Source organism: Sinocyclocheilus anshuiensis, unplaced genomic scaffold (assembly GCF_001515605.1).
Source record: "Sinocyclocheilus anshuiensis isolate Anshui unplaced genomic scaffold, SAMN03320099.WGS_v1.1 scaffold121, whole genome shotgun sequence".
NCBI classification, from domain to species: Eukaryota; Metazoa; Chordata; class Actinopteri; order Cypriniformes; family Cyprinidae; genus Sinocyclocheilus; species Sinocyclocheilus anshuiensis.
In genome coordinates, this window is record NW_015539856.1 from 34167 (window position 1) to 46741 (window position 12575).

The 12575-nt window shown below is 39.3% G+C and overlaps 1 protein-coding gene across 1 annotated transcript in view; it reads right to left on the minus strand.

Annotated features, from left to right (window-relative positions):
- med12 (mediator complex subunit 12) overlaps positions 1-12575 on the minus strand; it is a 52428-nt gene that overhangs the window by 17782 nt on the left and 22071 nt on the right. Inside the window, 14 exon segments of the mRNA XM_016481215.1 lie at positions 304-465; positions 649-809; positions 901-972; positions 2559-2738; positions 3045-3208; positions 4264-4377; positions 4484-4594; positions 5106-5226; positions 7363-7507; positions 8366-8593; positions 8682-8813; positions 9790-9953; positions 10150-10293; positions 11763-11881. Of these exon segments, the coding sequence (XP_016336701.1) occupies positions 304-465; positions 649-809; positions 901-972; positions 2559-2738; positions 3045-3208; positions 4264-4377; positions 4484-4594; positions 5106-5226; positions 7363-7507; positions 8366-8593; positions 8682-8813; positions 9790-9953; positions 10150-10293; positions 11763-11881 (2017 nt within the window).

Consider the following 12575-nt stretch of genomic DNA (forward strand, 5'->3'; position numbering starts at 1 on the left):
GGAGGGCCGGTGTCCTGAAGAGTTTAGCTCCAACCCCAATTAAACACACCTGAACCAGCTAATCAAGCTCTTACTAGGCATACTAGAAACTTGAAGGCAGGTGTGTTGAGGCAAGTTGGAGCTAAACTCTGCAGGACACCGGCCCTCCAGGACCGAGTTTGGGCACCCCTGGTTTAGAACCAACTTCGTTTAAAAAAACTAGGGAGCAGCATATCTAGTCAACATGTTTAGGTACATTTGAGGCGCTAAACATCAAGAGAAAAGCAACAGTGTAAATGCTGCAGCAGCTTAAAAGTCTAGTACCTTTTTTGTTTCTGCCGATCTCTTTCTTTCCTTGAGGAGGGTCCCAGGTGCTGTCCCTTCTCCAGCTCTTCACCGGCGGCCTTCAACACGTGACCCTGCACTGAGGTGGGCAGCCTACCAATCAGAGGGGCCACTAACCAGACCCCTGAACGCTCGGAGGAACTGGAGGAAACACAACAATAACAAAAGTATTTGAGAAACACGCAGGGCACCGCTCTCTTCTTACAGCATAGACACATTGATAGGAACATTGATTGGTGTTGTTTGAACAAGAGAAGGCCAGTCCATCAGTTCCATCAAGCTGAAAGTAAATAAAAGCACAGAGCAATGATTGGGGTCACCGACCTGAGCACAGGTTTGAGTTTGCTGGCACTGTTGCTATTGGAGACGGAGCTGCCAGAAACCGCAGAGCCATTCCAGGTGGGGTTACTAGAGTTCATCTCAGCAGACTTCTGGAAAACCTCAATGGTGGCCTTGGCTATGTTCTCCAGAAGAGAATACAGCTCCTGCAAAGAGTGGGTTCAGATGTACAAATCTTAAAGAAAAGAAGAGAAATCATCAAGCGGAGATGAACTCAGCAAACACGCTTCGGCTTACGTTATTCGAGCTTTGCTTGATCATGAGCTGCAGCTCGAGAGAGGACTGTCTCATGGTCCACTGGTCCATGTTCTGTAAGCAGAAAAACAGACAGAATATGGAAAGAATGCTTTTAAAGCAATCAAAGCAGAGCTTAAGAGCCCCAGCTGGATGTTAATTGCGAGGGGCCCCATCTTCACAGTCTATGAAGATGAAAACCAATCCAGAATAATGAGCTGCTGTGAGACCCACACAAATCATTAATGGCTTAAAGGCTAAAGGGTGTGAAATTAATAATTAAGCTCGGGGAAATGACTGTCTGTTCATCCTCTGCTGCTCTTCCATCGCTAACAGCGATGTCTAAAACACCCTTCATGTGCGCAGGCCTGGTCTACTGGGTTTTAAAGCTGAAATGTATATGTTCTGCACTGAGAGCATCACCAAATGGAACTGCAAAATCAATGACGGTTTTCAAACAGGTTGTCAGAACACTCCTCCCTAAATGTGTATAAATATAGTATATTGCAGTGTTTTCCCAGAATTCTGTGTGACTATGGTGGGTGGACACCAAACCATCTAAAAGTTAGAAAATCCCTTATCAGTTTGTTTGCAGTGCTTTAAAGTGGACTAAAAACCTATTTTTTTGTTGTGACAGTGTCAGTCCACATCACATTCACACTGGTATTTTTAGGAAGCCAAACCAGTTAAATATAATAATAAAATTACATTTAAATATCACAGCACATGCAGAGACTGAGTTTTCTGCATTTACTGTGAACCGAGCTGCTCTGAGACACATTAAAATATATAGCCTAATTAATTTTATTTATTCACTTTTTAACGCCACGTTAACATCAAGGCTATTTTCATGGCGATCTCTGAATAAATTATACAAGGTATACAATTCACAAAAGGTTCTAAAAGACATTTCAGATGTACACTAGACGAAAATTCTAAAATACATTCAGGTGATACATTTTTAAATATATCAGTTAGACACACCTCTGAATAAAACCATTGTCTATTTACATTAAAAACCGTACAATCCAATTAAATACACTTCACAGTCATTTTAATTTGGCAGCCTAATGAATTAAATGATAGATACTTTGCCAAAGCAACAGCGCTAAACACAATGTTAGAGGTCTTTTGCTATTATACTGGTTCAGTATGAAACTGTGGTGGGACAGATTAGGCCATATGTTGATTGACTGATTTTTTTTTTTTTTGTAGCATATTGATCAATTGTGTGTTTTTTTTTGTTTTTTTTTTAGATCAGTGCTTGTTCTGGTTGATCATGTGATCTCCTAAATCATCATGTGATTTCTTTAATCAGGATGGCTCCTAGTTCCAACATTGTTAACTTGGCATTGAAAATGGTCAACGTGACCGAAACGTTTGCCTTGTTTTTTTCAGTAAATTGCTTACACCGCTTTCATCTCGCTTGTGACTTATTGATTTTTTGAGAGTGTGCATACTCTACTTTTTGGGGCAGATTAGGCCGCCATGGTCTAGGTAATTAAAGGGAAACATTGTACAACTTAAAGTAATATTTCAATTTATTTAAACTAATAGTTTAGATGTAATGTGAAAATCTAAAAATTCACCCTATACTACTATAAAAAGCTCCGTCAGCTCAGGAGCAGATGTTCTGATGGGGTCATGTGAGAGTGTGTGACCTGCAGGATGCGTTTGATGCGCTGTCTCTGAGGATTCTCGCCCTCCTCGCTGTCTAGCTGCCTGTGTGGGTAACAGATGAGCTGCAGCAAGCGCTGAGCCTGGATGTTCACCAGCACTGGGTCCTGCAGAGCACTGCTGTCCTCCGACAGAGACTTCAGACACCGCTCACCCACCCACTCCTGAACCAGAGAGAAAATACAGCTAAATTAAATCTTAAGCGAAGAAAAGAGTTACATTTTTCAACTGGAAGGGAGCAGTGTGCTGCTGATCTTGATCACCTTTAGAGTCTTAGTCTGGCAGAAACAATTTTGGGTAATAGTGAGGGCACAGGTGAAGCATTTTCTCATTTTTAAGCCAGTGTTTAGGACGTCACTCAAAAATGTGTTTCTATCTTCACAACTTTAGTCTATACTGATATTACAATATGGATTATAACCGCTAAAACTCCTCCAAGGATGAGAATATGATCCTCTTAAAACCCTCACCTGTTGGCAGATGCTCTTCAGCACATACTTGGCATAAACCACCAGACTGGCCGTTTCAATCGAGACATTACGTCCTCCGGATTTTTTGGACCCCATGTCATCCTCTCCGATGTCGTCCAATCCAGCAGAGTGGGAGAAGCCCGAACCCTTCAGCTCAGCGTCTCCTGGAGAAATAAACACAAAGTCACAGTTTTTAAGGGACCAATCAATTCTGAATGCATAAACTGCCAGCTGGGTCCCATTAGCTCCATCTCCCACTACAACTGGCTTTCTTCTCCTTTACTAAATAATTTCATGCCTTTTCTGGTCTTCTTGTGTTGTTTTCCAATTACTGGATATAGTTCAATCTTCTGGATGATCATCAAGACATTTTAATGGAATAGTTCACTGAAAAATTAAAATTTGATGAAAACGTACTCATCCTCAGGCGATTCAAGACGAGTTTGTTTCTTCATCATATTTGGAGAAATGTAGCATTGCATCACTTGCTCACCAGTGGATGCTCTGCAGTGAATGGGTGCCGTCAGAATGAGAGTCCAAACAGCTGATAAAAACACCACAATAATCCACACCACTCCAGTCCATCAGTTAACATCTTGTAAAGCTGCATTTGTAGGAAACAAACCCATCATTAAGGCGCTCTAACTTTTAACTGTCGCTTTTGGCCAAAATACCAGTCCAACATCCATAATAAAACATTCTCCAGGGAAAACGTCCATCCCTTGTTGTCCTCTCACATCAAAATCCAATCAAATATTTGTTTAGGACTGTTTTTTTGCTTATATAATCAGTGCATATTTCTCTCCTGGCTCAGATGAGACAACATTTTCACTGGAGAAAGCAGTATTATTGATTATGGACTTGATGGAAACAACAGTTTGAAGTTACAAAAGCTTTTTGCTTCACGAGTTGTTAACTGATGGGGACTGGAGTGGTGTGGATTACTTGTGGATTATTGTGGTGTTTTTATCAGCTGTTTGGACTCTTATTCTGACGGCACCCATTCACTGCAGAGCATCCATTGCTGAGCAAGTGATGCAATGCTACATTTCTCCAAATCTGATGAAGAAACAAACTCATCTACATCTTGGATGGCCTGAGAGTGAGTACATTTTTTTATTTTTTAGCAAATTTTAATTTTTGGGTGAACTATTTCTATAATCACCTGTTTGACTGGCTAAAACTTGAATACACAACAGAAAAGTACCCAAAGTCTCACCCAGCATGAAAACAGCCTTTAACACGGCAAACACGGCTCCCACCACAATGCTGTTCTGAGAAGCAGCCAGCAGGTGTCGGTCGCAGGACGATCTGATGCCCACTGTGGATTTGTCTGAAGACAGAAATATTATTCTCAGGTTTATAGTTACTGTCTAGAGTCGTTCAGGTGGGATGTGTAAAAGAGAGTGTGATTTACTTTATTTGGAGGGAGCTGTTACCTGATTTGGTGCCGTCTTGAGGACAGGGGTTGCGCTGTGGGGTTCTGAACAGATGAAGAAGGATCCTACATGTCAGTCTGGCTCCAGGTTCAGAATCCTGCTCACTACAGGCTGAACACACACACACACACACACACACACACACACACACACAATAGCTAAATGTTATAATGTATTGTAATATTATAATGTAAACAACTTTGGTTACAATTATTCATGAGATCATACAACATATTACAAGGTGCATTACAAGGCATAATTAATGCATTAAAACTACTTTTATAATGCATTGCATACAAAGGCTTTAAGTAAAGTGTTATCGATTTTTTTTCTACATCAACCTGCCCTGGGACTACAGATGAAAATGATCCACCCGGTCTAAATCTGGCACATTTTATAACGATTTTATGTATTACTAATGTGCATTGTCCCGGATTAAATAAACACATTTTTAAAAAGAGACCGAGAAAGGAATATAACCGTATTAATGACAAAGTATTTCTCTGAACTCTCTTAGGTAACTGTGAAAAACGTAACGACTGCACCTCCAAGAGTGAGGTATGCAGTGACTATGTGTCTGTATGGCAGGAATACTGTGGGACATCAACTGAAAGAGCCATACCTGCATTCAGGAGGGAGGGAATGGCCACACAGCGCACCAGATCCTCCAGTAACAAACACTGCCGAGCTATCAGGATGGCAACGAATGTCGCCAGCGAGTCATGGAAAGACAGATCACTCACCTGCCAAAGAGAAAACATTCAATTACCACCAGGAACATCTAGTACAGCTACCCTATTTAACGGGATAGTTCACCCAAAAATAAAAATTTGCTGTTAATTTAGTCACCCTCAGGCCATCCAAGACAGTAAAGAAGATTCTTAGCTAAAACTGTGGTCCTTGGTGATTCATAAAATGCAAGTCAACAGCTACCTGTCTTTAGGTCTCTACCTGTCTATCTTATATAAATAAAAGGCAATCCGTGGCTCCTGGCGATATATTGAGTTCTTATGAAGTGAAATGATTGGTCTGTGCAAGAAACTGAACATCATTTACAACATCATTACCTGTAATCCTGAGACTCAGACAAACAGGGAAATCTGATTCTTTTACGCAAACTGTTTTTTTGGACAGTTCGTTTCAATGAAATTTGTTCAATTCACTAGTTCGTTTATGTAACCACACAATGACGTAACGTATATGCAATAATATATGACCCGTGCTGGCAAAACGAGTTGAAATGCGCACGGTCTAATGGTTTTGGTTGAATTTGAGGTTTTCAGAAAAATTTGTTCATTAAGCCCTCTTCTAGCAATTCCTATGCTCCAAATAGTAATTAAACATCTAAAATGATTTTTATTAGTACGTTCCAGCTTTGTGAATATTCATATCGAATTCTCGATGACACGAGTCCAAACCAGTGAAATATGATTTTCAAACCCATGCTGATGAAAACAAAACGATCCCGCTGACTGACATTTGCAAAGCGCGTGCATAAGACGCGATCTCCCTAAAGTACATTGCGAAATATGTCTTGGCGAGATCCACACAAACATAATCTGTTATGTCTTACATGAACGTTTCGTTAATGGTTGGGGAAAAATCTGATGTGTAACATTATATTAGATCCATGCATTACAGTAGGTCTTAATCTACATCTGTCTCAATGTTAATCATACATTAAAAGAAAAGACAGAATCACTCGCTGCTCCTGATTAAACTACTGTTTATTTGCATCTTTGTTCTTATTTTTAATAACAAAGATAAAATAAAAAATAGCTATATTGTGAATAATAATATAGTAATTATTATTAAGAAAAGAATCAGAGGAAAATATGCAATCTTGCTAGGTGAACTCGATTTTTCTCTAAATCAACTCTGCTGACTCTATTGCATTCAAACGGCTGTAACTCAGTCATTTTTTGTCCGATTCCAACATTAAGTCATATATCATTTTGAAGGTATTATTAACGGAGAATGTGAAAATAAAAATTTTTTTTTTTTTTAAATTTGCTCATTCCGACTCATTTTGCCAGCACGTGTCACATATTATTAAAGCACCCAATAATGGTGTGAAATGTGGATGTTTTACATGTCTGAAGCAAATAAAGTGAATAAACAAATCTGAACGAGTTCATTCATCACAGGATCAGATATGCCTCTATTTCGACTCATTTCCAGTCAGAGTGAATTTTGATCGAGTAACTTGTAGATCTGTGCTGCTGGAGCCGCGAACTGTTTCAGACGCTTCAGACTGATTTGGAGAACTGAATCAACTCGTTCACCAAAAAGAACCAGTTCAAAAGAATAATTCGTTCGTGAACCAAACATCACTCCAAACCGTTTGCCTGAGGCTCTGGATTACAGGTAATAATGTTGTAAATAATGTTCAGTTTCTTGCACAGACCAATCGTTTCGCTTCATAAGACCTCAATATATCATCAGGAGCCACAGGTATTCATTTTTTGTTCCTTGATATACTTTTTTCTCTCAAAAATTGGTAGCCGCTGACTTGCATTTTATTAATCGCCAAGGACCAGGTTTCAGCTAAAAAACTTCTTTACGGTTATACTGAAGAAAAAAAGTCACCTAAATCTTGGATGGCCTGAGGGTGAGTAAATTTACAGCAATTTTTCATTTTTGGGTGAACTATCCCTTTAAGACACCTACACATTTCACCAATCATCCATTGACTTGAGAAACATCTAGTTAACAAGAGCAACTACTAGGCATTTAGTGGTAACCTTGATAATGGAGTATTTTCATAGAAAAGTAAAAAAAAATTGAAACATGTTTTAGTCAGCACAAATAATAGTTCAAATGAGATCACATGGCTACAACAGATTAGCCGTCAAAGCAACAGATGAAAGCCGACTCACATCAACGTTGCAGAGCAGATCGTTGAAGCCACAGTTGCCGTTGTTGGAAGAGCAGCAGAGAGCCTTGAGCACTCCCAACCACTCAGCGCTGAGAGAGCGACAGTACGCCGTCAGCTCCGCGCACAGGATCCCGATATCATTCACCCTGAAACAAACCACACAGCATTCGCTAACCGCAGGAGAGCAGGCGCAGCTACAGATGCCATGCAGCTGTTCTGCTATTACTGAAGATGCTTACGGAGAATAATGCGACAGGACCCAGGGCAGTGTTTATATAAATCATCTCGGTCATTTTTATGATAGCAGCACATTTTAATGATTTAAATTATCTTTTTTATTTGGCCATGAAGTTTACTAAAGTCTAAATAGACAATTTTTGTCTTGAAGTGTTAAAGACAGATGTTACTCTATTCTTCAATTTAAACTTTGGTAGTAAAATGGTATAAAAAAAAATTGATTGTTAATAGCTACCATAAACTGCCTACAAGCTAAGTAACTGGAATATTTTACCTATTGATTATTACTGCTTATCTGATAATTATTAACTGAACACTGGTCTGTTTTCTCATATTGTGGTTTAAAAAAAAATTAAAGGCTTATTTTTCAAAACCAGTATTATTTTATTTATATGAATAATATTATATAATTTATAATAAATTCACTTATAATACAACATAATATTTATATATTATATAATATTTAATAAATATTATTTAAATACTACTTTCTATTAATATTCTGAATTCACTTTTATTTGTAGTTATTTAGATTAGTATAGTTATATTATTGTTTGTATTTTCAATTTTCTTTTTAGTTTGTTTAATGTGCTTTTGTCAATCTTATTGTTTTTTAATATTACTATTTGGGTTTAATTTATTTTTAAGTTTTATTTTCAGTTTGTTTTTTTCATCTAACAATTACATTTTATTTCAGCTTTTTTCCCCCCCAATTATAAAATGTTTGTAATCATTTTAAACATAAATCAACCGAATCAGATGCCCACCTCTCGGGATCCCGGTGGTCCACACACACGTCCATAAGCACGTTACACACGAAGCTGTATCGGTTGGCTGGGCTGTCATTGAGGATCTTTCCCACCATGGAGTGGTTGAGGTTGTGTGCGGTAGGATTAGCGATAGCGTCGATCATGAACACCTGATCCCACAGCATGTTGGAGTCTGATGGGTCGATGTTATAGTAGATGGAATTCTTCACCTTTGAGCAGAACTCACTGTGGGAATTCACACAAAACCAGACACCATTAGAGATCAGGAATATGGGGAAATACTTACAAAGAAGCATGGATTCGTTGCTCTCACCTGAAAATCTCCCCAAACTTGCTCTTCAGGTGACTGCAGGAGGTATAGAGGTCGTAGAGATAGGCCAGGATACAGCGTTCGGCTGAGGAACAGTCTGCAGGATTCACGCCAGACTTGACTACAATCCGCAGCCTGCCAAGAATGATACGAGATATTCATTACTGTCCAAATAGCTTAAAGGAGAAGTTCACTTCCAGAATAAAAATGTCCTGATAATTTACTCACCCCCATGTCATCCAAGATGTTCACGTCTTTCTTTCTTCCATCACAAAGAAATTAAGGTTTTTGAGGAAAACATTCTCCATATAGTGGACTTCTGTGGTGGTCAATGATTTGAAGGTCCAAATTGCAGTCAATGCAGCCTCAAAGAGCTCTACATGATCCCAGCCGAGGATTAAGAGTCTTATCTAGCGAAACGATCGGTCATTTTCTTAAAAAATATATATATTTATACACTTTTTAACCTCAAATGCTCGGCTTGCTCTAGCTCTGTGATGTGCGTCTTCACACATTACGTAATCCTGTTGGAAAGGTTACGCGCAGTTAGTTCTTCGTCAGTGTTCTTCTGTTAAAAACTCCATCTCATTTTGTCCTCCAACTTTAAAAATCGTCCGACATCGCTGTTTTTTTGTAAAGGGCATTTGACTTTTTTTTTTTGCATGTTGGCATGTTGTAAACATGTGACCTTTCCAACATCACCTGATAAAGACGCACATCGCAGAGCTAATGCTAGCCGAGCATTTGTGGTTAAAAAAATGTGTATAAATATATTTTTTTAAGAAAATGACCAATTGTTTCGCTAGATAAGACCCTTATTCCTCGGCTGGGACCGTGTAGAGCTCTTTGAAGCTGCATTGACTGCAATTTGGACCTTCAAATAGTTGACCTCCATAGAAGTCCACTATATAGAGAAAAATCCTGGAATGTTTTCCCCAAAAAACTTAATTTATTTGCGACTGAATAAAGAAAGACATGAACATCTTGGATGACATTGGGAGTAAATTATCAGAAAATGTTTATTCTGGAAGTGAATTTATCCTTTAATGTCATTCCAAAAAAATATGTGACAGCACTATCCTATCGAGTGGTGGACATGAATATGACGTACCCATCGAAGACCTGTGCGGTCTGGTCAGGGTTGAGGATGAGGCAGGAATGGTATCTCCGCAAAACGGCCACAATGCACAGACAGAGACCTGTAGTGTAACTGCCCGCCAGATTGGAGGACTTCAGCAGGAGTTCTGCTTCCACCAGACTCAACTCATTCAGCAGCTACATGACACCACACATACTGAAGTTAATCACTTATAGACGAAGCAATAATACTTCTCTTTTACAAGCATTATATTAAACAAGAGAGAACATCTAGACCGCCAAACGGCCAGCAGCACATTACAGACTATTTTAATGCATTCATATGACCCCAAACAGAGAGTCAGAGATCATATTTTGGGATCAGCTGTCATACCTGTATAGCAAAGTCAATGAGGCCACTTATATTGAGCGAATACTCCATGAGGTCAAAGATGAACTGGATGTGTTGGACCAGTGGGAGGTGGTAGGACATCCCTAAGGCAAAGCTGGTGATCTGTTCCAGAACATTCCTGGACACCTGTGAGAACCCAAACACACCAGTATAACCCATCTGAATGACATCTGAACGCTAATGAGATTTGCAGACAGTCATGATTTACAGTGAATTTAAATCAGTAGGCTTGAATACACTATACAAATGTTGCCCAGGTGAACAGTCTGGAAATTCAGAGCCAGTCTGCAGATATTGGGCTGTTGGAATCAACAAATTTTGTGGACAACATACACAACATGATGTAGAAGATCATGTTGTGTATGTTGGGCACAGACTCTTGATTTTTTTTTTTTTAGCTCCAGACAATGATTATATCCAGTTGGAGGAGATCAAACATATTTGACATTTTGAAATTATTTTAGAATACAATGTTTCATTGCAACGATGCGATGGTTCTATGTGATTCTGTTGCATTCGGAATGACTAGAAAGTCTGGTTGTGTGATCCCCAGTTGTTCAGTGTACGATTCCCAGTTTTTCTTCTGTAACCATTTACAAAGTTGGCAAGCGTATGATGCCTAATATTTTAAAAATGGTTTAGAATTTAACATCTGTGTAGTTTCTTCAGGCTTCAGTGTGGTTTAGGCAATCCTAACAGAGCTCACTGACATACAGAACTCTTAAAGGCACAGTAGCAAAAACAACCTGTCAAGGCATAGTCACATTTTCCATAGATTGGCAAAATTTTGCAGGCAAATCCAGTCATTTCAATAGGAATCTATGAGATTGGGAGTTTCATGTGAGGACAAAACTTTTCCCTAAGCAGATATCGCTCATGTTCAAGTTGGTCACACAAATCTGCCACACTGACCAACAGAAAGCTGATTGGTGGACCTTCTTGCGAATCTTTTGAGATCTTAAGTTATACATGTACTCATCTGTATTTTGTTTTGGTCTTGAATTGTATCTTTTCTATCACTTTATATTCTTTATGTAATTGCATAGATTGAATTTTTTTTATTCTTTTTTAATCTCCTTATCTTTTGACTCTGAGTGGATCTTGGGCTTTATTGAAAATAGTTATCTTTTAAAATGCATTATAAATAAAGAATCAAAAGAAAGAAAGAAAGCGAGCTGACTGGTTGAAAGTACAATTTGGAAATTTGGATGCATATTTGAATCTGCATCATTGATTGTGTTAGTTTCCCATTTAATACTGTGAATCTGAGAAGCGCAACTTCTGTGTGAGCATTGCTACATGCATTGCTACACTTTTGAGAATAGACCTTTATTTGCCGCAAAATGCAGCTGAGATTTTGCTAATGTGACCAGCTGCACATTTAGAGTCAGAGAGAGGGTGGGGGGGAAAAACTGCTTTTGGTGCAATAAACTTAAATGCACATTATTAGTGCTGCAAAAGTGTCTCATAGTTCAGTCTTTGAAATCTACTCCACTGTCTGAGAGCGTGATCAAAGCATATGCACTACCTAGTGAACCCTTCTATTTAAGCAAAATAAGTATATGTTGGGTTTCATTGATGGAAGTCAGGCTGACCTGAGAGGTGACCTGGTGCTGGTCAAAGTGTGAGAGGTGCTGGAATTTAGAGAAAATGTCTTCAGCGGTGGGAAAAGCCTCTGGTTTACTCCTCTTCCTCTTCTGACCTTCCTCACCTCCTGAGGACAGAAAACAAAAGACAAAGATCAATGACTAGACAGCACACATGAGAGAGAGAGAGAGAGAGAGAGAGAGAGAGAGAGAGAGAGAGAGAGAGAGAGAGAGAGAGAGAGAGAGAGAGAGAGAGAGAGAGAGAGAGAGAGAGAGAGAGAGAGAGAGAGAGAGAGAGAGAGAGAGAGAGAGAGAGAGAGAGAGAGAGAGAGAGAGAGAGAGAGAGAGAGAGAGAGAGAGAGAGAGAGAGAGAGAGAGAGAGAGAGAGAGAGAGAGAGAGAGAGAGAGAGAGAGAGAGAGAGAGAGAGCCCTTAGAGGATTTCAATCAGATGAAATACGGAGATCGTTATTAAAGTATAAAGTGCCCTCATCCAGCATCCATCAGTCAACCACTGTCTGAGGCCACTCCGTCAAACACTTTTTCAGATTAAAAGCTCCTGGACCGGTGACTTATTCACGCACAGAGTTGCCACGGGGTGACGGGTTAGTGTTTTTGTCGTGCTTGAAATATTAATAACTGTGGGTTGAGCCGTTTAATGTCTCAGGCTGCTGCGAGGGAAATAATGGGATGTTCAATTACACCTCCATTAAAAAATGAAAGCAAATGCAGGGCTGCACTTTCTGACTGAGTCGGCAGCTAAGCTTGAATATAATAGACCATGATTGCTATTAGCATCGAGATGGGGCTACAGCTATGAATCT